Source organism: Pagrus pagrus (genome assembly GCF_965226575.1).
Source record: "Pagrus pagrus genome assembly, chromosome: 4".
In the NCBI taxonomy this organism is placed as follows: domain Eukaryota; kingdom Metazoa; phylum Chordata; class Actinopteri; order Spariformes; family Sparidae; genus Pagrus; species Pagrus pagrus.
Window position 1 is genome coordinate 22,670,393 of NC_140188.1, and position 26,690 is coordinate 22,697,082.

General features: G+C 42.7%; 2 protein-coding genes across 15 annotated transcripts in view; both read right to left on the reverse strand.

Moving 5' to 3' along the window:
- Nucleotides 1-3,595, reverse strand: part of dact3b (dishevelled-binding antagonist of beta-catenin 3b) — a 13,789-nt gene extending 10,194 nt beyond the window's left edge. Inside the window, exon 1 of the mRNA XM_084351660.1 lies at nt 3,151-3,595. Within this exon, the coding sequence (XP_084207786.1) occupies nt 3,151-3,381 (231 nt within the window). The 5' untranslated portion in view covers nt 3,382-3,595. The remainder of the gene's footprint in view (nt 1-3,150) is intronic.
- A 4,134-nt stretch (nt 3,596-7,729) lies between these two features.
- gramd1bb (GRAM domain containing 1Bb) overlaps nt 7,730-26,690 on the reverse strand; it is a 127,172-nt gene continuing 108,211 nt past the window's right edge. For 7 of the 14 annotated variants that reach the window (XM_084351305.1, XM_084351298.1, XM_084351292.1 and 4 more), the window contains 18 exons: nt 26,315-26,338; nt 23,998-24,018; nt 23,304-23,327; nt 18,423-18,507; nt 17,782-17,885; nt 17,566-17,661; nt 17,184-17,264; nt 16,911-17,026; nt 15,758-15,914; nt 15,438-15,630; nt 15,111-15,254; nt 14,880-14,998; nt 14,637-14,779; nt 14,377-14,480; nt 13,115-13,415; nt 12,326-12,433; nt 11,773-11,893; nt 7,730-10,501 (listed from right to left, as the gene is read on the reverse strand). In XM_084351305.1, coding sequence (XP_084207431.1) covers nt 10,412-10,501; nt 11,773-11,893; nt 12,326-12,433; nt 13,115-13,415; nt 14,377-14,480; nt 14,637-14,779; nt 14,880-14,998; nt 15,111-15,254; nt 15,438-15,630; nt 15,758-15,914; nt 16,911-17,026; nt 17,184-17,264; nt 17,566-17,661; nt 17,782-17,885; nt 18,423-18,507; nt 23,304-23,327; nt 23,998-24,018; nt 26,315-26,338 — 2,031 coding nt within the window. In that variant the 3' untranslated portion in view covers nt 7,730-10,411. The remainder of the gene's footprint in view (nt 10,502-11,772; nt 11,894-12,325; nt 12,434-13,114; nt 13,416-14,376; nt 14,481-14,636; nt 14,780-14,879; nt 14,999-15,110; nt 15,255-15,437; nt 15,631-15,757; nt 15,915-16,910; nt 17,027-17,183; nt 17,265-17,565; nt 17,662-17,781; nt 17,886-18,422; nt 18,508-23,303; nt 23,328-23,997; nt 24,019-26,314; nt 26,339-26,690) is intronic. The other 7 variants (XM_084351301.1, XM_084351299.1, XM_084351296.1 and 4 more) reach the window with 3 other exon arrangements.

The following is a 26,690-nucleotide window of genomic DNA, read 5'->3' on the forward strand; positions in this document are numbered from 1 at the left end:
CAGTTAGTCTGCGTGCCTGTGTGTATATTTTCAGGAGCGAATTTACCTGATTGCCCGTACACATAAGCCAAATCACACACAGGCGTTTTTCTTCCTCTTTTTTATTTTTTACCTTTGTGTGGCAGAACAAAGCGGAGGAAACCATCCGGTGATCCACTCGACCGATCGGTCACTGCTGAGCAGACTAACTGCTCACTAATGATGTGCTACCGCCTTAACACAAGGACACACACAGCCTGATCGATGACGAGCCGGAGGTTCAGCAGAGGCACGACAAAAAAAAAGCAAACCCTCCGGCAGACACGTGCACACAGTCCTGCACGAGGAAGGTGGTCGTTGTTCTCAAGCGCAGACCTTTTGCATGTGCCTATAAACACAAATATGCACACATAAGAGCCAGATTGATATATCGGCTGATATATATTGGCCTATCACAGATATTGGTAATGGGGTAAATGTTGCCACATAAGTACTGGTATGACAACTTTTCTTTTTTTAAGATTATAATGCAGAAAGTATGGACGCCCATTTCCACCAGGCAGAGAAAACAAGAAAAAAAGGCTTGATAAAAAAATAAATAGACTTTTTTGTCTGATGTTGTTTATTTCCAAACTGTTATATCCGGCAAATGTTTGATAACCACATTTGAGGGATCATTGCAAAAAAATGTGTGTACATCGACCGATTTATCGATATCAGAGAGCTTCCTAATCGAGTATCTGCAATTAACAAACATCCCTTCACTTGTGAACACTGAGCGTTTCTACAATCGAACACTCCTTCACACAGTTGGATGTATGCATGCCACACACTCACATTCTCTTCTGCTCTCTCCAAACACACACAGTAGGTAGCTGGGAGGGAGGTCAGAGCTCGGTGCTTTCCCAGCTGCTGTCTGGCGTCCTACAGCTGTCAACACCTTCCAAAGCACACACTGTATGTCTCCAGGAGAAAAGGCCCCTCAGCCTCATCTGCTCTGGGGCCACATTTGTGTTTTCCGCCCCGGCAGTCCCATGGGTGACTTGTTTCTGTGTCACACCGTGAACCACACATTTTGGGCACCTTAACCTACATGCGAAGATGAGATTGGGGATGTTGGCTCGGACGCAGATGGCGAGCAGATATCATGAAGACTCAATCTGAGACTTCAATTAGAGTTCTGTCGGGCCAAAATATTCCCCAGAGGATCTCCCTTGTAATTACTCACACGCTTGGATGGGCACAACAGTTAATAAACATCGATCCACAGAGGCGTGGCGCAGAAAATGAAAACGGGAAAATATGCGGGCCTGCGGGGAAACGCGTGTCACTCCTTCACTGGCTTTGAAAATGGCTGTTTCCTGTCAGTGTGCAAGACGAGGGGCCAAAGCTGAGAGGCGCTGACAGCTCCAGCAGCACCGAGGGATGGGAATTTACAAGACTGGTCTGTGTGTGCTGGAAAACGCTTGACCCTCTCGTCTGGAGGACTGAAACTGCCAAAATCCAAAATAAATAAAGATATTTCCACAAGCTTATTTATCTGTTTTTTTTTTGTTTTTTTAAACATTTCTTTATACATTCATGATTCATTATGCAAATGAGGCCAATCACAGCACGGTACAGAGCAGAAGTGTAAATAAATATGGTAATTAAGACAAAAGTAAATACAAACAGAATCAAATTAAAAACAGAAATATCAATTCATGTCACATTTTATAAACGAATTAAACCTTTTTAATATTATTTTTGGTGCATTTAACGGCATACTGATTTATTTATTGAGCTGTTTCTTTATATATATATATTTGATTCTGGCAGTCTCAGTCCTCCATACTCGTGCACTCCTGCTATAACTCATACTACATCTGTGAAATCAGTTTTGTAATAAGCTTAACCTTAGCTTTCTATCAAAATCACACCACTCAAAATGAGTTAGGGATGTTGCACTTGATTGTTTATCCTGTGACACTATCTGAAGTTTTAATTTGTGTTTTGTGACTATATCTTCCAGAAACAATGCGACACATATCATTTGACTTTTACTGCTTATCCACGCACCCACATCCCAGCTACTCACTTTGAGTAACGCACAAAGCTGCTGATTAAGGCAAAAGCAGCCCGGTGCCCATATCATGCCACAACACACTGACGCCACCGCTCCTCTCTCTGGGGCCTCGGTCGGCATCATTAGTATTCTGCTCCATATGCGCCTATTGTTAGGCCCCCCGACGGAGGAGGAGGAGGGAGGAGAGAAGGAGGTGTGAAGAGGAGGCGGCTGATTTAATTTCTTTTTCACCCTCTTTTAATAATGGCTTCCTATTGTAGCGATGTGGAGACAGCTTGCTGGCAGCGGCCAAACGCACACCAAACTCTCCAGCTACTAACATCTAAACTCAAGCAGCAGTAGGGGGAAAAAAAGAAAAGAAAAAAAAAGAAAGAAAGAAACTCGGACCATATAAAGCATCGTTTGCAGTGACGAGCGCGCTCAGCGGTGCGTAAAACTTTGCGTAACGCTGTCACGCAAACTTCGATTTGTCCTGATTAACCCATTTTTTAAATTCTCGAGGTAATCCTGACACCACTGCGTCACCGTGGCAGAAAAAAACGCAAGAAAAAGCCGTCTCATCATTCATACAGAAAGGCGATCGTGACATTAAAACGTTGGCTGCGACATCAACACACAAGCCGGAGGAATAATTCATCCCTTTATGATGTGCGGAGAGCACAAACAAGAGCTTGTTAAGTAGTAAAAAGCCACAAAAGTCCATGATGAGGGAACAATGGGCCATTAAATAGTCGGTCTGTGCCACAAACGGCGGCTGCTCCACCCCCTGATTTCGTTACCCACAGGCATAAATCTGAGCCCCGAGCACAGAAACGCACCACGTCCTTTCACACAGAGAGCCTATTAATCAAGTTGAGTAACTTTTTTTTTGCAGATAGAGGTCACCTCCGCACAAAAGCTGCAGAGTCCATCCAACGGTCAAGCTCGATCACAATGAGGAAACGCTGTGAAGATATTCAAAACTATGTAGCACTAAGGGATTGGGATAAAAAAAAAAAAAAAAGAGAAAGGGAAAAAAAGGGGGGTTTTCGGTCCAGGGTGTGGTGAAACGGTGTGAGAGCCGCTGGAATCCCAACACGCAGTACAAGACAAGCCAAACTTCTTACCAGCTGTCGCCTCAGTGTCAAGTTTTCCTGCCCCCAGCTGCTGAAGCACGCCAGCTCTCCTCTGGAGCTGTCCTGGGGCAGGGGCTCCCCCAGAGCCAGCGCCCCCAGCACCAGGCACTCCTGCCTCTGCTTGCGGAGCTCCAGCTCGCACAGCCCGGCCAGGCTCGCCTCCAGGCGCTCCTTGGTCCGGCTGCGCTCCACGGTCACCGGGAACGAGAACGCACGGTGCATGCCTCTCCAATCCCCGGCTGGTCTGCACAATAAAACGAATTATTCCGCTTCTGTCTTTTCTTTTTCTTTCCTCTTCTTTCTTTCTTTTTTTTTCTACCTCTAATTGGCCCAGATTTACGAGGGCGTCCGCAGGCTATAAAGGGCCATGCTGCATCCCTCTCCTTGTGATAGCGGGGTTGCCTTGGAGCGGCATGCTTTCCCGGACCATCTATGCGCTATACATTTTCTATTTCGCAGCTGTCAAACGCAGACACGGAGCCCCGCCCTCTGCGACCAGCCACGGCCAGAAAGAGGGAGGGACACCCTCCCCTCCACACATCCGATCCGAGCCGTCATTGGACGCGAGAGGGCTGGTGGGTTCGTCCCATCCCCCTTGATTCATTGCAGCGACGCCTCGACCTCACCCATTCTCCCATCTCGGCCTGGGACTAATGGACTACTTCAAGGGACCGTTATAGCTGGGCGTATAGTAAAACGCTGGGATTTTTTATCATCCTGGGGCGATTTAAAGCCTCCGTGTAGCAGCAGAGAGGAGAGAGGAACACACTGGTGGAAGAAAGAAGCTGTAAAAATGCAGTTATAGAGGATGCATTCACATCAGAGCTGCAACCCAGATGCAGTTGCAAGAAATAGCGTGCGTAATTGGATGGGAAGTGTGGAGCCACATCAGTGAAATAAGTAGGCTAGGATGCACACAACAGGGGAATAATCATATTTAGTCTCAAAATGTTACAGATCTCTATCATCATCAAACAGGCCTACTGTTTGTGTTTTGTTGATTGCCACTTCGTTATTTATTAAATCAAGTCTGTATCCTCAGCTGTCCCCCTGATGCATTTCGTCAACATGCAGATGTGAGGAAATCAGAAACATGCAAAACAAGTTTGGTTTGAATTATGAATGATGCGACACTGATCATATTCCACATGTCGTTTTGTGTGTCAGAAGCATCAAACTTCTCTCCAAAACAATGAACAAAGCTAAAGAAGAAGAGTTGTTGTTGCCAGTCTGCCAGTGTCCTGCTCACACTGTAAAGAGAGCACACACATGTGTTTCAGAGGGCAGGTCTGGGCTCATCTCTGCTGTAGGATGAGTATAATGACATCAGGTTATGTGCATATATTGTGTTTTCACCACGTTTTTCTATGTGAGACGCTCTGATGGCGTGATGATTGCGACGGTGGTTTCTCTGGTGACATGCTGCCCTCTATTTGTTTTGAGTATGAATTCTTACATATCGCTCCTTTAAGTTTGTCTCTTGTTTCTTATCGCTTTACTGATTTTTGGATGTTACGTGCTCTTGTCTGTCCCGTTTTCTGACATCAGGGACCATGTTTGAAACAAATGTTTCCACCATGACTTGTTATCCCTTGGATCCATTGTCGTCTATATCAGGTCAATCAAACCAGTCATCAATCAATGTATGTGCGCCTGATATATGCAGTTTAAAAGGTGTGCTTCATAATCTAAATTTAGAATCAGGCATAGGTTTTTTTTTGTAATTTCATGAAAAAGCAGTGAATGTACTTTACACAGTGTTAGTAGATGTCTGAATTCTGTACGTGCACATCTCAGTTGTTTCAGGGCTTCATATCATCCTCTTCAGCCTCAGTGACGCGGGCTGGCATCATAGTTTTCATCTGCATTCACTTGCTGAGTTTATTTAAACGTACCACAAGGAGTTTTGAACTGGTTATGTAACAGCCTCAATTTAATACAGATGCCTCTACTTACATAAGCAAATGAGACTATGAGTGAGACGACTGGCTATTTCTATATAAATCTTATAGTTAAAGGTGCAATATGTAAGAGCTGGCATCCTGTTGAATTTATACTTATATACTTAACAAATGGGGGGCATCATATCACCAGAATAACTAGCTGCTGCTGGCTGTAGCTAACTTTAGGTAGTTAGCTCAGTTAGCCTTGCAGCTAGCAGGCCAGTCTGGGAGCTCAGGGTACCTGGAAAGTATCGGTATTTACACTGCTAGCGCAGGAGCTTTGGACCAGGGCTAGCTGGTTAGCATGCTAACTTAAGTAGATATCTCTTGAACAGATTACATAGACGGGATCATGTCAAAACTGTGATTTCTTCACATTCTGTTGAATATTTATAGTTAATCTTTTAATGTTTTCAGCTAAAATTCTTACATATTGCACCTTTAATGCCTGTCACAGGGTCGGATATCTCGGTTGGATGAGTCATAAGAATAAAACTATTGCGTATGCCAGAGTGCTGAGTGCTCTGTAGTCTGGTCACGCGCTAAAACTTTACTTTGTTTCACCATCGTCATCTTTTGTCCACAGGCGGCCGCCAGAGTAAATATGAAACTTCTTTGTAGCAACTTTAACATAAAGACAGTGTGAGTTAATTTATGCAGGTGTAATTAAAGTGAGACAGCAGGGAGCCACATGAATCCTCTGGACACACTGCTCTGAACATCCAGAAGGTTTGTGGGAAGCTCGTGCTATACATACAGCTCCCAAAATAACAATGCTTTCAATAGCTAGCATCAATATTTTAAAGCCTTTTGATTTGATTTTACTTTTTAAGTGCAGTAACGGATGAATATTTCATCCTTTTGCCTCGTGCAATCTTCCTCTGCGCTACTCCAATGTAAAGTGTCCTGAGGTCAGACATACTGGATCTTTAAGGATAGCAACTGAAACCTTAAAGCACCCCTCCAGTCAAAACTGTGTTCTTGTTCCTTGTTTCCAGTGAAAGTGTACATTTTCTCTGTGCTCATGGAAAAATCTGATTTTAAGAAGCGGGCCTACGAGCATGATTTGTGACGTCAGGAGGAGACATCTTGTCTCCAGCAGTGTTTGTATATTTATATATTCTGGACATTTTAATGAGGGGGAAGGAGCAGGTGCCATTTTAAGAATTTTAATGTGGTAATTATACGTTTTTTCTGCAACAACCATGTCAGACACGCATTAGAGAATATTGATATATGCCTTTAAATCTCTTTAAGTCTTTAAATATCTACATGAGAATCAGTCAAAAATTTCATGGAAATATGTGTGATTTGTCAAAATAAAGAAGCAACGCTGTTTGTGTATGGTATATTTTTTTATTCATACTTCCAATCTCTACTTCACATGAACCAGAAAGCCACTTTCATCTTCAGTCTATGAGGCAAAGTCATCGGCAAGTCAAAACCTACGCGCAGCGCAGGTTGGATTCTTTTGTCAGTGTGTGTGTGTGTGCACACACTGCAGATATACACAACATATACTTACAGTATATTTATCTCATGTATAAATTTCACTAAAAGTCTCTCTAGAGATCAAAACATTTTTCTAAAAAAAAGAAAGAACATACAGTAGAATTCTTTTTGAACAGAACTACACCAGTACATATTTTTATCAAGACACACTCCGAGAAGAGCATTTGCTATGAGTTTGATCAGTGGTCGTTTTTCGGGAGGTCGTGTGTGATTCCTACCGTCTGTTAACCAAGGCTGTTAGTTAGTACTGTGTTGTGAGGGTGGCACTCGTGTCTAGCCGGCTCTGCGACGGCAAGGCAAATGCCAATTAATACAGTCAACGAAGCGCACAATTCATTAGTTGTCAGTGACAAAACAGTGGCATCCAGAACTCTCGGGTCACCTTGGTTCCACAGCTGTGCAGCGATAGCAATCATACAATCATTTGTGTAACTGTGTGAGTGCACGAGAGAAAAGAAACAAAGCAAGAAAACAACAAATAGGAGTTAGCTGTGAGAGATCGTAGCTCAGATTTGATTTAGTCGAATTTGTTGGTACCAATGAGAAACGTGGGAGTTTTGAAGCGAAGACGAAGGTAAAAAAATACCTCATTTTCATTATTGTGGAGATTGAGGGAATTAGATTCAGGTCAGCTGTGTCAGTTCCTCAGAGGCCGGAGTGAATATTTTAATTTGGACTCGGGAGCGTGTGTGTTTTTTACAGCAGTTCAGCCTTGACAATGAAATAAAATGTCACAAGATGTCAATAAAACCAGAGTTGGGCAGCATCAAGCGTTCACCACGTCTCCTTCAAAACAGTCATTTTTTAAACAAAACAATAGAATTCAAGCATCTGAAAAAGAAAAATCCATTTCATCATACACCTCGAAAAACAAACTCTTTAAAGCGTTTCAATCACATTTTTTCACACATATGACATCTCTGTACCACCGTAATCTTTCAGTGTCGTCGGGATTGTGATTTCTATAAAACAGAAAACATTTCCAACCACTCACATTCAGGCCTTAAGGTTTCCCTGTGTTATCATTACTCAGTGCCCTCTTCAAATGTAATATATACGCACACACACACACACACGCACACACAGCAGGGGTCCAATCCTGAAGCTTTTTCTGCTGTTGTCAGTAAGTCAGTCAGTGGCACGCCATGCAGGCACACAGTAAAGACACCTTTTCCCTCATACAGATCCGTCATTCTCGCCTTGCCCTCCAACAGATTAAGAACGTGTCAGTGTCAGATTGGCCTTTGGAAGAGATTCAAATGTAATCAGATCTTCTATTCAGGCATAGGGAACACTATTTTTGAGTAGTAACAAACCAGCAGGATTAAAATCCAGCTACTTCTACTGAGTGTGGAAGTTGCAAATCACCAGCGTGATTGTCAAATAAACTAAAATACAGCACAGAAACTATTCCCTCAGCCCGCTGCCATTTCTTTCTTTCATTCTTTACCTGAAAAGGCCTTAAAGTGCGTAACTATCTCTTTTTTTTTTTCTTAACACAAGGAAGTTTTTCTTAGTTTTGGAAGTGCTTTCATCGCTGAAGTCTGTCAGATGTCAGGGGTCTCTGTTGACAAACTCTTAAGAGATGCTCTTTACCGCCCCCCAAATCCACTTATATATATAATACATGACATACATGATAAATACTTCATTTAAAACAACATGATAGTTCGTGAAGGTACATTTCTACTTCTTTCTTTTGGTTCGATTTTAGTTGCGTAAAGTTAATTCTCATGCTTTCATTGCATCCAAGACAGACACTTGAAACGGGGGAAGGTAGAATATAATATGGGTCGAAGTAGGTTTTTAAAGGAATAGTTGGACATTTTGGGAAATAAACTTTTTTGCTTTCTTTCTGAGAGTTAGAGGAGACGATTTGTATCACCCTCACACGTGAGACTGGTATCCATCTTCTCATCTAACTTTCAGGAAGAAAAGAAAATATGAATATTTCTCACAATGTCAAACTGCTCTTTTCAACAAATACTCGTCAAGCCACTAACGTGGTGACGCGGACAAAGAGTTGCTTGAAAAGGGGAAATGAAGGGTTCATCTCCAAAATGTTGTATATCCATTTACAAGAGAAAAATCATCAAGTTCATCGTTCAATCGTACAAAATTTAGATGTCGTCTTCCTTTTTGTTAACCGTGGATTTAAGCTACTTAGCACGTGACATTAATAGACAGTTTAAGCGTTCAATCAAAGTTTGTAAAAGTCGGCGTAACTTTGTTTTCAAATGTTGGATATGTCATTTTGGAACAAAACTCTTCGATTGTAAACTGTACCCTGGTGGGGCTAATGCAAGGCGGCATCCAAATGCATTAGCATTAAAAAAGGCAGTCTGGCTGCACGAGCCAGAAAAGAAAAATTAAGAAACATACAAGTGAGGAATGGTAAAAATGTCATCACGCTTTACAGCACGCATACACACACACTCACACTCGCACACACGCTCACACTCGCGTTCTCTCTCTCTTTCACACACGCACGCACGCACTCACGCACATACACATGCGCGAACATAACCGCGCAAATGCGGAATCATACTTGCACACTGGACATGTCACAGACATATCTGGCATGCATTTTTTTTTTTTAGAAGAAAACACTTTTTGTTAGAAATTCTTTAACTGGTCTAGAGCTCTGATAATTTCTTTATGTACATAAATTAACAATAAATATAGGTAATGTTTATATATTTTGAAATATATATATATTAAATAATGAAATATTCTTATATATTTCAAATATATTCATAGAATTCTTTCTAATTTGAAACATTTTTAAAGAGATATAGTCACAGTTTAGTAATAAAACATGTAAGAACACAGGTCTCCCTTAAGTCGAGCTGCAGCATCCCTTTGTCTAGGATCATTAAGTTGTGATCAAAGTCTGGCCTTTTTGTCCGGGCTAATACATTCTGCTTCACAAGGAGGGCGAGGAATAATGCGATGTAAGGTAGCTAACACTATGGCAGGGGCAACTGATGAGGTAAATTGTGTTTAAGGTTCAAGTACTGGCTTAGGTCCCATCAGTCTGAAGATTTTACTGAATAAATATTTTAACACAGCGGTCTGACAGGGAACCAGCCCTGACAGGGACCAGGTTCAAACAAGGCAATAGGGACTGATCGCTGAACACTTCCTCTCTGTTTTGGTGGCGACACTGTGCTCGGATCACATGGAGGTCTACAAAAAGGGACGCTGCAGCGAGGACCTTTCGGGGACGATAGGTTTGGAACAGTCTAGAGAGTGTAGAAAGCCATAAAGACTTGAAAGGACCCCCCCTTCTTTGACTGGATCTCTCCTCGTCTTCTGTTCTTCTTTTTTTGACACACAAAGACTGGAACTGGACCACATTAACACTGACTGAGGGGAGCTAGGTTGTCTAAATGCATGCAGTAGTTTTCCTCCGTTCTCTCTGTCTGGTCGACATGGCTTACAGTAGGATGCACTTGGAAATAAGAGAGTAGAAGAAAACGGTTATCCCACAGATGTGTAGAGAAGGAGCCAGTCTCGCACCTTCCCACAATGCCTCAGTGATGTTGGGGACACCTCAGTTCCTTTGTGCGGTCGGGGCACTTTCTGTCCATGATTTCCTCCTCCCGGGGGGTTCTAACCTCTGTGCGCTGGAGACGACTGTTCCTCTCTTTGTGTCTATTGGACCAGCTCACTGTTGGTCCCGCCTCCCCCTCTGTCCTCTCTGTCTGTCTGTCTTGCTGCTGCCTGCATACTGGTTCACAAACAAAACAGGTCCTATATTGCACAGCATGCCCTCATGGCCTTCTGGTGGTGTGTCAGTGGTAGCGACTTCTCTTCTCTTCAGCCTCAGAGCTGTAGTCCCTTAAACCAATGCCCCGCTGGAGGTTCAATAAAGAGTCTTTCATCTGGAGGAGAGAAACAAGGGGGGAGAACAGTCAAATGACACTGGTCTACATTAATGCATGGAACAAGGAACAATGGCCCACTTCTTTTAAGATAATTTCATTAAATGTTCCCCCTAGGTCTAGTTCTAGCTTCCTTGAAGTTAATTCATGTACAGGTTATATCCAGTCATTGATTTAGCAGGATTGAGGATTGAAAATCGCATTTTACAGATTTTTGACCGCGTTATTCGAACTGGGAATGTTTCAAATACACGGCCTATAACCCCTATACCAGGTCATCCCAGATAATGTCTTATATTATCAGCTGTTGATGATTAGATACCTTCAGATTTGAAGGCACTGGCACCCCATGGGAAAAAAAACCTTAAAGGAGTTTACTTTTGAGGATAACAGCACAAATGTAGAAGAAATGAAGAAGGTTTTACAGCAATCTTAAAGGGGAACAATAAATATCTATTTTTCCTGTCTCAGAATCAATAGGCATTAGCTTACAGTCATCACTTTTAGCATTGCTCTTTCCAGAGTATGATATTGGTTCAAGTAGGTGTTTTTAAGGGAATAAAATGTGCTTATCTGCTTTTAGAGCCAAAAGAGTAAGATGAGAAGATTGATACCATCCTACAGCTAGAGTCAGGAGGTGGTTAGCTTGGCTAGCTGTTTAGATAAGTGAACTGGTGGCTGGTTAAGTTGTGCCAGGCAATGTTAGCTCAGCACAAAACACCAGAAACAGGGAAATGGCTTGCTGAACTGGCTAACTGGCTGGACGTCAAAATCATATTGTGAGAAATTCACTATACAAAATGTAGCGTTACAACTTACAAGTGTCCTCGCTGACTATAGCGGTCCATTAGGCTCCTTAAGCCACAAGACGAGCTATGGTTCTTTTGTTTGCCTTCTGTTTGTTTGTATGTATTGTGTTATTCCACCTGATATATATTCAATTAATTATTATTGACAGTGCTGAATTGGCCATATATTATGGAATAGTGCACTTGTCAAACAAGCTGGCTAGCTGTGGTGCTAACATAACTTTTACAGTGTCCTAGTTCTGAGCCGACAGTGGCGAGTGGACTGTACGACAGAACAGTATATTCTGTATGATCTGTTCCATTAATAGATGTACAGCTCCTGTCCGTCATACCTCCACCCTACACAGCACGGAGTCAGGGGGTTGGAGAACTATCCGGCTGAACTCAGTCACATTAGGTTACACATGCCGTGTCTTCCCATATCCCAAAATCAAAGGCAGACACAGTCTCTGGCAGCTGTACCTGGTCTAGCAGCACCACTGACGACTTGATAATCTCCCTCCACTTCTGCAGCTCAGCGTCATGGTAACGCTGCTGTGCCTCCAGGAGCTGGGCCCACTCCATCTGCGTCTGAGGCAGTTTACTGGGAACCACACGCGCACACACACACACACACACACACACACACACACACACACACACACACACACACACACACACACACACACACATTAGCAACATCAGGATGAAGCCGCTGAAGCGTGACTTCCATTTTGAGGGACTGCCAACAAACAGTTTGGTAAATTGTTTCAATAAGTCCAGAGGCATTCAGGGGGAATTTCAGGAGCTCAGTCATATGGATATAGTTTAGTGTGTATGTTTAACTGTGTGTGTGTGCATGTGTCTGTGACTATGTGTGTATATTTGTGTGTGGTCAAAACAGGCAAAAAACTACAGCAGAACTACAAGCACAACTTGTACTCTACAATGCCCAAAATATCTATAAACCATGTTGATTTTCTTTAATAAATGAGTTTTGTATAAATCTGTGCTAAAAACGTAAAGGTGTTTGTACCTTTCATGAAGCCGCAGCCCCTGCCAGGTCGTTAAGGACTGTGCCGAGTACTCCAGCATCCACAGCTTGTAGAAGAGCATCATGTTGAGGAACACCAGCAGGACCAGGCTGAAGGGAGAGTCAACAAATAAGTCTTTCCTTTTGCATTTCAGCCATTTATCATTCCCCTAATCTGTACATGACAATTACACTGTGCTGGGGTTACTTTTGTTGTCTGTATCTGGCTATGCTGACTGATCAGATCATGTACCTTAGACAGATCCTACGGATGGCAATGAAAGGAGAGGAGAGAGAGATTACACTCAAGACACCAACAATGAGATATTTATAAGAAAGCAAAACAATATTTCTATTCTAAATTACACTCAACAAAAAATAAAAACAACACTTTTTTTCCCACTCCAACTTTTCCTGAGTTGAAGCAGAAGATCGAAGACTTTTTCTGCGCACATCTAAGAATTATTAGAAACATTTTGAGCACAAATTTGTTGAAATCTGTGTTAGTGAGAAACAATGCTCAATGTTCATTTCACCACCACCAAGTGTTGCCTTTACTTTTTTGTTGTAGACAAAAACTCTAGAGCCTACTGGAAAAATTGATGAAATCATGAAACAAGAGACTCAGACAAAACCGTTTTAAGTGATATGAGTATTAATCTGTGTATCATGTCAGCATGTGTCCAATCTATATGTGCATCCTCATAGCCAGACATACAAGCATCCCTATACGAGTGATTGTGCACTTTTGTTTGTGTGCTTGTGTGTGTGTGTGTGTGTTCAGTTGCGTACACAAAGCTGATGATGAGCAGCAGTTTGGAGACGCTGTAGAAAGCGAGGCCTCCGGGCAGGTGATGGTGTTCTGGACTCTGGTGTCTGGTCTGTGTGGAGCCCGCCACCTGTTTGATCCTCTGAATCACTTCCTCATCTGTCGGCGTGGTAACGGGGCTAAGGGCCTCGTCGAGGTGCTGGCTGCGCATGTGGGGGAGTGGCCTCTTCTTCCGCCTCACCGTGGAGTTTTTCACCACCTTCGCCTTCGGAGACAGCTGGTGGGACTCGTTCAGAATCTCCTCCAGCTTGGTCAGCGCCAACTCTGAGAGGGAAGAGGAAAACAATGTCACATGTTCACTTGTAATGTCATCCAGATTCAATTACAGGGTGCATGACTTGTCGAAAACAGTTACAGGCAGTATAGTTCGCTTCTCCCCACTGACATATCTGTTCAAACATAGTTACATATGTGTGTATGATCCAAAGAGAAAAAACAACTTCAAGTGCTGGACTGAATGCCAGTTTTCTTTTTACATTAGAAGCTTCAATTGTCTGTCGTCATATTTTATAATGTCATTATCCTAAAAAAGGAAACAAATAAATCCTCCAGCAAAATTCTCAATTTGAATAAAGTGATTTATTGGAATGAGTTGGTCTTTTTCTAAAATATTATATCAACTTTCTTTAATGAAGATAACTGAACCAAACTGCTGATTTCTTTGACATCTTTTTACAGTTGCTGTCGGTATGAAAGTGATGACGTCTTGATGGAGCGCGAGGCAGATGCAGATACATAATATGATCTTTTTGTGTCATTTTGTAGTGACTTAAGTTATTTACTCAATATAGTGTTAAAGTAGTGTTAAAAATAGACTTTTTGAGACGGTGGTTATATAAATGTAATTTATCGTGCTGTTTTTGTCCTTGTCTCAAGAGGAAAGGACTGATTTTTGATTTTTGTCGTTTTTGAAAGGCTTAATGCCAACAAATATGAGTTGAAACAGAATATTTTGTTAGATAATAAAATGTTGTAAATTTTTAATCAAGTTTGACTTTTGGACTTTGAAGCGCTCTGGAGTTGACTGGAATGTTTGGATCACAGAAGTCGGAAAGAGTCCTACACAGCCACCACTGAATGTATTTCTACATTTATCTGCAACTGTTCAAGTAACTGGGTTGGAGCAGAATGATGGGCAACCCCCACCCCCAAAACAATAGAAAAAGGAAAAGATGTGCAGCATTACAGTTCGAATATATATATTTTTATATACACTAAAATTTACCAAGATGGCGGAAGTTATCTTCTATCCCGCTCCAGAAGTTTCTCTCTATGAAGCCTTTCACCAGCCCCCACGGCTGTTTCCTGTAGCGCAGCTCTGTCGATACCCTGACAGACAGACGGAAAGAAATGTATTTACACATATAGATAGACAGTCTTATACAGGAAATATAATAAGGTAAAATAACAAATTGAACAACTGACACAATACAACAGGTCATTTGGCAGGTGTGAGCTGTGGGTATCTGACCACGTCTTACTCACCGTAACCGACACTTGTTCTTGGCCACCCTGGTGAGCATGTAGTGGTTGAGAGTGTAGAAGTAATCGTGGTAGGGCACGTCATGTGTGATGACCTCAGCGTCGATGACGTAGCACTCGCTCTCCTGACTGATTTTGTACAGAGTCTGATAAAAAAAAGGAAAATGTGGTGTATTTGGCTGTCATATTTTAAACTTAGGAGATCAAAATAGTAAGAGAAGCTTGATGAACTGGAGTTAACTGTACCTGTGTCTCACTGGCTGTGGATGTTTTGGGGGCCAGAGGATTGGATAATGAGATGGTGTACATGATCTCTCTGGTCTGGTCCCCAGCATCCTCCTTCTTCCACGGGTGGTACACCACATCTAAAAGGCGGAATGATGAGAGAGGGAAACATTAATACATTTATGAAGCCTGCAGATGAGCATATTTACTCAGAGGTCAGAGGTCAGCTGTACAAGCATCAGAAATACTGACCTGAGATCCGTCTCTGTTCCATGAAGTCACTCATGAACTGTGACTCTGTGAAGAGGATGTCGTAGAGCTTGTCCACACTGAACTTGAAGACCTCGTTGATGTGCTGCCTGCCATTCAGATCCTCATGGAAGGCCTGTACTTCACCTATAAGTCCGAAAAAGACGCAAATATAATCAGATGTGCCTTCACAAGTTTGTTTTCAGATTTTGTGACTGCCATCATCATGTTATGAGTGCTGACATCAATAAACAAGCAGACTGTCCACTACATTGTGTATTTCTGCTAAAAGCAAATGGTAAAAAAAAATGCATTTGTTATGTTCTGTACCTTCATCGTGTGTTTCCGAGGAGTCGCTGAGCTCAGTGGGGATGTCTTCATTGTCGTTGAAGTCCAGAGAGGGTGAGGGGACGGGACCACCAGGCCCGCTGGTATCGTTGTTCTTCTCTTCCACCACCAGTGGCACGGTTAGCAGCTCGCCATCTGGCAGGAAGTCTGCGAACTCTTCTGCTGGGAGGTCAAACTGTGGAAAAGACAAATCGACATCATCAATAATGTTTTTTTGTGTCAAGGAAATGTCTCGTAGTTGCACCTGATGCCACATGTATAGATATGTGTATATACGTTGGTGTAGGTGTTATGTAACTTACTGCGATGGGTGTGTCCCCTGGGCTGGGGATGGTGCTGTTTGGGACGACCTTCTTATGTAGCAGCGGTGGGCTCCCCTCAGGCTTGGCCTCGGCGCTGCTCTTGGACAAGTTGTCATTGTTGATCTCATTTTCTTCATTGGGAATCTCTTCACTGAACCTGAAGGCACGTCAGAACGGCGACAGGCGAGAACTTTACTCACTTCTACTCCTCATATCATCTCACATCATGAATGAGGTTCTTGTAAAACAAGTGTCACATAGTTTTTGCAGACTTTTAATGGTGTGATTTGGCTTCGTTAGGTGCTAGGTGGGCAGTATTTGACATTTGGTAAAATGGATATCACAATAAAATCGCAAAATCGGCCTACTATACCTGTGTGCATATTAAAGAAGCTCAAACCCAAAGAGTACATGTTTTTTGATTTAATTAAAAGTCTGTATGTGGGGGAAACATTTGCCAAATTATCTCCACTTCACTTTACTAATAAGTATTTAGATTATTATCGCTCATAAACAAAACCACAAATCACTTCAGGACTGTCATGGAGCATCTAATTTGACCTCAGTTCAGCCTTTGAAGTAAATCTTTCCTCTTCTAATTGTCAGTTTGAGTATGTAACCCACGTTTCCTCAAAGGTGAGTTGACAGAAAAGGTCAGATATTGTGAGAGCCCTGGAGGCCGTGACCTCGTATTGATTTCAGCCAGCAAACGCACTTCACAAATGAAAGGGGAAATGCAAATGAAGGAAGGGAGTGATCTTTGAGGCCTTCGGACGTGTCCAGTATTTGCTGCGTTGCATCCTTAAAATTCTCCCAGACTTATACTTCTAAATCTTTAATTCTATTTTGAGTGTGTATTTAATGCCTATTATATTCTTGGTTACCATTTTATTCTATCATATCTTATTACTACTTTAAAACAAATGCAACAAATTGCGGTGTAAATCAGCAGAAAAGCTGAGAAAGATGTTAAGTGTGTAATTGTGCATCTAACTGGATTAGCCGAGACAGCTGGAGAGAGTGTGTGTGCACTGCTTCTTGCAGCTCACACTGGACCTCTAATCATTTTGTAATTTGGGTAATTAGCTCATTGGCCGACAAATGTTTGTATGAGTAACCACAGTGACTGATGCTGCAGCTCAAACAGACTCACCCCATGGTGTTGAAGTCGTCATCAGGGGGAACGTAGTCCTCGTCGTCACTGGTTAGGCCGAGCTCGTTGCCATAGCACTGGTGGACAAAGTGCCACAGTTCCTTGGGGCACAGGGGCTGCAAGAGTGTCCAATCAAAGTAAGAATTTAAATCTAATTCAATTCAACTTTATTTTCATTATACTAACACTCTCTCAGTTGAGGTACATCATACACTACATGCAGTACATAGCATAGTGTAAATGCAATGAACATACTAGATGAGATTTTCTCACCTTGTCCAGCAGAGCGTTCTGCCACAGTCTGAACATCATCATGTAAGTCCTGTCTCTGGCTCCAAATGAGGTGAAAAAGTGCTGCAAAAAACATATTTGAGTCTGGTTAGCCCTGCGATGAAATCACACTAACTGTTAATATAAGGGCCATTTTTGAGAAGCACGATTCAAACCCTACTACACTGGGATTATCTTAATTAGAAGTGACACATTTTGGCAATGACGCTGAGCATTAACAAGTGCCAACGATTCTCCAGTTCCCAATTCAGGGCAGGAACATGTCCCCACTGTTGGTACTCAAGATTTAATGACCAATCTTTCTTCCAGTCAGACTTTGTAATCATCTTTAAACGCTTGTCTTTCATCAGTCTGTATCTTTTACCTTCTCAGTGTCCGTGCAGACCTGGATGGCATTGGGAATGAGGCGGGCAGTCTTCTCTTTCGTCATTGAGCAGATGTCCTTTAGCCGCACTGTCAGCTACACACACGCATACACACAATTATCACACACATGTTATAGTTCCAGTTATGACCCAATACTGCCAATATCAAAAAACACACGTGACTGCACGGAGGCGCTGAGTGTCAGCATGCGTACCAGCGTTTCCCAGCGGAAGATGTTGCTATAGAAGCAGATCCAGTTCTCAGAGAGGTAGAGTCGTCCCTGCAGGAGGATGTCCCGCTGAAGAGCACACGAGTAGTCTGGAAATAAAGACGACAAAAATACAACAAATCACAACTGACATCTGCATCAGTGATATCCAAATCCTAAAAAAACAAAAGTATGTCCATCATTAGATCATCAGGACATGCTAAGGTCCAGACACATAACCACACAGTACTCCTGACTAAGTGTATATCATTACCAAACCATCACAAAGTCAAAGTGACACTTGAGCTTAGTCGTACCCTCCAGCTTTATTTTTTTCGAGGCATTTCAGACAAGGACAGTATTCATTTGAGTGTTGGGGAAAAACATGCAACAACAAATCAACTGAACTTGTGACACTATGTGTTCATGGCAGAGTGTGGTATGTGGCTTAAACTGCTGGGAAGGTTCATTATCAGGTTGAAAACAGTGGAGTGGTTTAACATTACTGATGTAACTGATGGTATGTCCAATATTTGTTTTAGTCCTCTCCTTGTCCCGGAAGGATCAATCATTTTCTTATCAGTAATAACTGGGCTGCACCCTGCCCGTCCTCGCATGGCCTCTGTTTGTGTACGGCACCCACTCACCCACAATGAGTCTCTCTGTGTCGGGGAGCTGCTTGAAGAGTTTCCTAAAGTCCTCATTGCGCTGCTTGTATGTCGGGCTCAGCACCTGCAGTGACAAGCAGAGTCAGAAACACCACCACACACACGTACACACACACACACACACACACACACACACACACACACACACACACACACACACACACACAGACACGTACACCTCCAAAACTCGCACTCTTCATGCTCTCTGACTCGCTCGCTCACAAGTGTTGTCTCCGTCACGCAGCCCAGGTTATTTGATTCCATGAGCATGTCACATAACCTTGTTAAAACCACCCACAGGTTTGATCTGGATGTCTGGTTCACTCTGATCACACTGTGGATTTCGTCCTGTGGGTGATTTTGACAGGCACTGGAAATGGATGTATAGTGAATGGCAAGCAGAGGTGTGTTAGCCTGAGTTATCTTTATCATCATTAATGATAAGCGCAATTCCAAAAACATCAGCCGGCTGCACATCATTCAATACACATGCTGCCGTGACTATGAGCTTTTCTAATGTGGGTCACATTCTCAGATTTGCATCGCAGAGCAACATGTGTCTGACAATGAGGCTTTTGTTTGGTGACAAGGGGTAGGACAGCTGATGAGATGCAAACCAAACTGTGCATAGTGGTTTGATTAACCTGATCAAACACAACAAACTTTTCAGCGCTGCAGTCAACATGGACACTTTTGCTTTGCTTGGCGTCAGCAGACTTTATTTACAGAGAGAGCCTGAGAGGTAGAAAACCTCCAAAATGTGTGCCAAGGCGACGGCTCTCACTGTCTGCGCCAGATGCTTTCCTTCAACAGGAAAGCTTCAGGAAACAATAGCTGCCAATACAGTAACAAGACGTATACTGAGACAATAGAGAAATGTAGTCCATTGGATCAGGCCTTGTGGGAAAAGAACAGCTTGTTCACATTAAAAATCTCTGCATGTGCTTCCCTTGTTAAACGTTTGAAATACTGCTTGGGAGTATCTGTGTCTGCTTCTACTCGCTGCAGTGATGAGAAAAACTGCTCTCTGAAATCTCTGACAGCCTTTTGCTGATCGCCTGGAAATCAAATTTTACTGCACACATCATCGAGATGATCAAGATCCACCAACAAACACTTAAACTGCTCGTACATCAAGTCACTTGCACTTAACCTGATGAACACTCTAAACTACAGGCCTCTATGAGCACTGGGAGATTTCAAATAGCTATGACTCATACCCAAACCAGTTGTTTTCTTTAGTAGTGGGGAATTACCACAGAATGCTTACAGCAGCGTGCAGTAAAGCCTTCTCCCCTCTCTCCTGACTTATCTCTGCTTTAAAAGAGCCCAGTAATCAGTTTTCGAAAGCATTTTTTAAACTCCTCCACATTGTTTTCGTTCACTCCTCTCCTTGTAGTTTTCAACTTACAGCGGGGATCTCCTCAGAGTCACACTCGGGGTCCTGAAGGTCTGAGGCAGCCCAGCCCCACTCCCAGCCCCACTCCCCTCTAGCTGGACCCTGCAGGAGCCACCCTGCCAATGCCTCATCCAGCTCCAGCACGGCCTCCCAGTCCGACATCGTGCAATCTTCGTACAGCTCCATATTTCGCCACGCCGAATCCTTTTTTGGCGCCCGGATGGAAGAAGATTTTTTCCAAAATGAGGGGCCCCAGTGGGCTCTCCTGACGTCCGAGGACTTGTCAGTTACAGTTGGTTTGGAAAACAAGAGCAGTCAGAGTTTGTGAGTCCAGTGGTTTGGAAGCTTCAGTATCCGCCCCCCTTGTTTTGGGTGCTGCTCCCAGTTCGGTGTTGAGCGGTGGACACGGCACACTCCAGCCACATGATCCTCTTCTAGCTCCGTCGTTCTCTGGCTCTCTCACTCTCTCTCTTCCTTTCACACACAGGGAGAGGAGTTACGGCCGTTGCCCTCTAGTAACCCCCAGCCAACAAGTCCTTTATTATCATGCCAGTAGCTTTTCCTTTTTTTCCCCCTGCTTACTCCTCCTAGTAAGTGTGTGAGCCGAGTGTGTGTGTGTGTGTGGCGCTGTCCAGGTCTGAGTGCCTTGTAATTACCCAGTTTACAACCAGCAAAGAATGAAGCAAGTTTACTTTGCGGACAACTAATGCAAACAAAGACAGGACTGGGAAGAAAGAGGCTACAGTAAGACGACGGACTGCATAAAAGAGAGAAATGTTTTCAGTCCGGGGGAAGTGTGTGTTGAGTCCTTCTTGCTGCTCAACCGAGTGATTGAGTTACAGAGAACAGATGTGAGCATAACCTCCAGTTACCTCCGCCTGCAAAACAACACCATCAATCTTGACAGGGCCTGAACTGGTTCTGCAGTCCAGAGCTTTAAATCGCACGGTGAAGTGGCCGCACCAACATACTGTAAATATTTCTTTATTTCACGTGTCATTCGATCGTTCCTTTTACGTATGGAAAAGCTGCTGGAATCCAAAAGGTACCAAAAGCACCAATCAGTAATGATTTGAAGGTATCGGTGGTATGAAAGGTCACTCATGTACTCGCAACTTCTATTTTCACTGGCTCCAAAAAATGGTAAGCACGTCCGCCCACTATTCTTAACAGAAAGTATTTCAAGAGTCAAGAAGGTGAGCGCAGTGTTGGAGGTCCCAGCGGCAATGACAAAAAAAAAGCACCAGTGTTACTACAGCTTGCAGTTCATTGACTCAAAATGTGTAGGCCACATTTCTACACTGGAATCCAGCCACGGCTTCCTCCGCTGCTATTTCCCAATGCCCACTTTATGCAGACGCTGCGGAGGCAATCTGAGGCAGGAAAAATAGACGAGACTTGGAAAATAATCTTCAGCAGCGGGCCTCTTTGGAAAACAGTGCAGATCATTCACACGCAGCCCCTGAAAAGGCCTTCACCCTTCACATCATGAGGATGAAATTTCAGTGGAATGAGTGCTTCATCGGCTAAAAATCCCCAATAGAACAAACCGTCCCTCAAAACTACTTCCAGGCTGAGAGGTAGTCCTTTATCACTCCCGCTTATTCAACTCATTTCCTCAAATAAATCAAGCAAAGAAAGAGGCCACTGTTAAACTGATGCAGCGTCCAGTGTTCAGGTGACAGTATGAGACTTGGGATGAGGTTGGACAGCGTGTTTATAGATCTGGTTAACCATTAACTGGCTAGACAAACAGTAGGAGATGGAGGAGACTGGTACTGTAATCCAGGGTGGGGTTTTGGCGTGTGAGTGTGTCAGAGCGGAAAACTGACGAACACTGCATCGATCCAAACAAATTCACTGTCTACAGTACTAGTCTCGCTTATCAATGCACTGTTTGTCGGTGTTTTCCCCCTTGTTGCTTACTTCCTGCAGCCTGAGGGTATGGTTGCCATAGAAGCGATGCAACAAACTCGTGCAGATGCAGAGCGAATAACCGGGCGCTGTCAGAGGAAATATGGCCACTGTACGCATCTCTAACAGGCTCAGAACTCACATTGGGACGGATTTATTTTTCATCACTGTGGGTTCAGTGCCATGGGAGGTCATCATTGCCATGTAGAGGTGCACACATACTCATACGCACGCACACGCAGTCCTCCATGCAGGTACATACAGTCACAGCCAGCTACAGTAACAGTACCAGTGGTAATATTTAACTTATTGATTGAGCTTCAGTGTTTACTGTATGAGTAAGGATGAGTCTACGAGATGTCAGGAACACAGTCCTAATATGGAGACAAATTTGTCTACACAAGCAATTTGGTCTGATACTCAGCTTGTAATGGTTTAAAGACTACGTCAGTGTGGTTTGATGATGACACAGGGTAGTAGTATTTTATATATCTTTTAAAGCAACTTGTAATGGAAGCAGGTAAATTACTCACTTGTTTTAAAGGATAAGACTGGTGTTGCTCTGTGTTTTTCTTAGTGCCAACAAATCCCACGAACGGGCCAAAACCAACTCTCTTGATCCTTTTCTGACTTTCATACTCGCAGTGTAAAATAAAAATGATATCACCAGCTCTATCCTTCCATAGAATAAGATTTTGGGACTAACTAGTAGGCAGTGTAAGTCAAGAGTTATAAAAAAAAACGTAATCAAGTATTTTGCAGTGTATTGGATGAGAGCCAGCTCTTCGTCATCTGTAAACATGACATTTACATCCGTTAGACATTAAAAAGTGTCAGAGCAACATCGACTCTACTTTGTTACTTGGTCAGTAGAGGAAATGTGAGTTGCCTACTACAGCTGAGTGCGTTAGAAAAGTATTTAAGAAGCTGTCTGGGCTTTTTGGACCAAGCCTCTTTTGAACTCAACAGCATTTCTCCAGGTTCCCTGTGCTTTCTTCTGAATGTCACACTCAGACCCTGAAGCCTAAATATCCCAGTATAGATGTTTGTAAGAACACGGACATAGAAAGTCAGGCTGAGGGAAACATGCCACGACCTAAAGCACCATGCTCCATTCCCCTGCTGTTCAAAGGCATTCAAGGCTCGTCCAGAGGCCCTTGTGATGGTCTGTTGATTCGTTTAGTACAGTGAGAAAGTCAGTGCGCTTGTTACCACCTGTTGCGTGCCAGATTTAGAAGTTTGTGTGGTGACATGTAAGGGACTTAAATTAGGTCAAAGGCAAATCCAGATCTCTCCTACTGTTAATACAATTTAACTTTAGGGCTTAAGTTAGACAAACAGTTCTTTTTTTATGTTTATTTCAACATGTCATAATGAGTTCCTCCAACATGTGGCTTTGCTGTTAGGCGGTAACAACACTGACTGAAGTCAATGGGATGAAAAACAGGCAGGAGGGATTATTTTCATTCCACCGGTCTGAGAAAATACAGAGCGAGAGAGAGACAGAAAGATATCTGGGGTTGCACAAGAATACAAGTCATGCTTACTCTCAGGATGTGTTGTCTTTCATGCTGGGGAGAGAGGGGAAGAGTGTATACACAGGGAATAAAAAAAAGAAATAAAACAACATAAAATGGGAAAAAGTCCAATAAAGACACTTCTGGAGAGACTAGGGTTTCACACTGAGAGGTGTAAAGTCCAACATTCTCATTCTTTCTCACTCTGCGGGCTTAATTAACACAACAGGCACCTTTTCTGGGGTAAAAACATTTATCAAGGGGTTGTTCAGCGACTGGACACATGTAAAAGAATTATAGTGGGGGCAGAAATAGTGTTATGACACCATCTTGTGGCACAATAAAAAACTGCAACACTCAGGCTTTGTTAAGCCTGTATTGTATGAACCACGAAGAAGAAACCTTGGACAAATTATTAAGTATCACAACTAGTGTTAAAAATCCTACTGTAATCCTCCCATTCCCGGCATCAGAAATGTCCACCTGTTGCTCCTTTAAGCCCATGCTAATCCCTGCCTGGAGGACCAGTGACCCACACTGGTGACTTGGTGCTCCAGTAAACAGGGTCAAGGACAAGGACTAAACTCGCCACCATTACAACTCCAAGAGACTTGTAGGAGTCACACTAATGACATCAACTTGCTCACACCAGCACACACACACACCCATATAGGACATAGAAAATCACAATTGTTTACAATGTAAATAATGAGGTTTGACTTACGTTGTACCAGCTTTGGCTCTTCTGTGGAGAGAGAAAGAGAGACAGAGCATGTGTTTAACTTCATGATAACGTGCACAAACCGCAGCAGACATAAAGAGGGTGTGGCGTCCAGGTCATACTGTACCTCAAACACTTTCCTGCCAGGAATTGCAGGAAGGTGTCAACAATGTGTAAAAAGCAGGAAACTGTCAACATTGCTTGAAGTGCTGAAGTAAACACAGTGAAATTCTCTTTCAGTTTGCTCGTCACGGCACTCAATTCATTCTGGTATTTACAGAATGACATTGATTCAAACATTTAACGATTCATCAAATGTAGAAATCTTTCAAAATAAGAGGAATTCTGGTGGAACTGAAAGTAATTTCACTCCAAACCGGCCGCATACTGCATTAAATATACACACTGTTCCTGTGTTTTGATTTAACAAACTTACTACAATATCTCTTTGTTTTTAGCTATTATTCAAACACCTGCAGTATAATTTATCTGAAAATTGTTTCATCAAATAAGTGCTGAGAAATTATTCCAAGCATTTTCTAGAAATTTTGAATATAACAACATTTTATAAATCAAAAAGAGCAAGTTAATAACAAGTTCCCCTTTGTAGCAGTTTTGGGACTTCTCATCACGTCTGATTTTACGTGCGCTACATAAACAACCCACTGGTTCTGTTGCAGTAGTGCAACAGCAGAGGGCAGCAGAGATATATCTTAATCATGACTACATCATGACATTACAACATTTTCCAGTCATATCAAACACACCTTCCGCTCTAACAGTCGAAGAGCAAAAGTCCCAGAGGGGAAACATGCAGGTGATCATTCAGAGGGTGAAACAAGGAAGAGGGTATTCAGGGGGAGAAGAGGATAGATAGGTCAAAAGTGATATCCAGTGTCTGATTCCAGTGGTACAACGAGTAAAAGCACCAAATTTATATATATATATAAAAAAAATAAATCAAAAACTAGCAACAGAATTAGATTTGTCCTATTTTAGAGACAGTTTTACGATGAGATGCAGTTGGACCTTTCCTAAACTTGATTATTGTGGTTATCATAATATAACTGAAGATTGAGAGAGAGTGTGTTTTAAGCACTTGGCCTGTCTTATTTTGACCTGGCAGACAAATAGCCTTCAAAAAGTGTCTAAATGTAGCAGAGTTTGTTGTTCATTGAACCTGTGACACGTTCAGTCTCTCTTTTGTGCCTGGGGTGGACTGAGTTTTCTCTGTGTCTGACTTTGGTGGTTATTTGGTGTGTGTGTGTGTGTGTGTGGGTGGCGTCAGCGGGCAGTGAGCTGCAGTAGCAGGCCCGAGGCCTGGCTGTGACGATAGCTGTGCTAATGTGGGCTAATCTGATTTGAAGGTGACAGAGACACGAGAGAGGAATTACTTTGAGGCCCCCGTCTGGATAAGGTGGGTGTGCGCCATTGTGTTTGACTTTTTGTGACTACTGAATGTGCGACAGTTATGACAGCATTTTATATAGGAGAGGCTATTTACTGTGACTGTATATACGTAGGGAAAGAGAGAGTGGGAAAGATGATATATATAATATTATATATTTATATAATATTACAAAAATAATACTGTTTTTGTACATTGTCCTTTGATGCTTTGGTAAAATTGTGCCGATAAAAATGCAGATGAAAAAAACATGAGAGAGAGAAAGAGCGAGAGAGACTCCCCTGTGATTTTCTCTAAACTATCGTATTTTGTTTAAATGTCAACACACTGGGGCAGTGGATTACGGAAATGTGAACTTTTTCGCTGGCTACACAGCCTCCAAAGAATCAATAAGACACAAATTCTGAGTGAAATCTTTTGAGTTTTGTTCTTTTTTCATTAAATAAAAAGCGAGTTTTGGTGGAGAAATCAGCCAAGAGCTTTCCCGATGGCAAGCAGGCCGGTTAAAATACTGTACTGTGTGAAACTGACATTGTCTTGTCATTACAACATATTCACCAACATTGTTTAAAAGTACTGTGCAAGTGATGGGACTTCCCTGCAAACAAGCACTTGAGGGGGGGCGTCAGATTTTAGATCATAAAAAGGAATCTGCTCACAACAGGCTTTAATTTTTGCAGAACCTTCAATAAAAAAAAGCATTTTAAAGAAACACAGTACACAAATCACTGTCCTTTCCTATTAATTTAGGGGATGGAAAACATGGGGAAAGGACACGAGGGACTGAAACTATCAAGGGGGATCCTACAGTCCCACAGCTACTGTACAGAGGAAGTGGAGGGCCGAGGGGGATTTAATGGGGGCCAGCAGGGATTGTCAATGGGTCAAATGAAAACAAGAAGAAATGCTTACTTTAATCAGGTTTAGTCTGTCATACTGAAAGAAAATTAAAGAGAAAACAAAACGTTAACCAAAGCAGTGAGCAGCATGAACACAGAAAGAAACAGAAAATGAGAGAGAAGAAGCTGAGGTCTGATGAGCGTGGGGCTCATACACAACTCCGAAGCGTTACAAAGCGACAGTTTTTAGAGGTCTGATGTTGAAAACGTTGCTAAATTCGTCTCTCCACCGAGCTCGTATGTTACATGAGAAGCCTGATTGATTATTGTTGGATTATCGTCAGTGTTATCGTCATATGGCCCTTGCTGCAGAGAGGCCCTTTCTCTGAATGCACTCTTTTATTTGGATTGCATTAGGGCTAGGGTGATCAAGCTCACGTTGCCGGGAC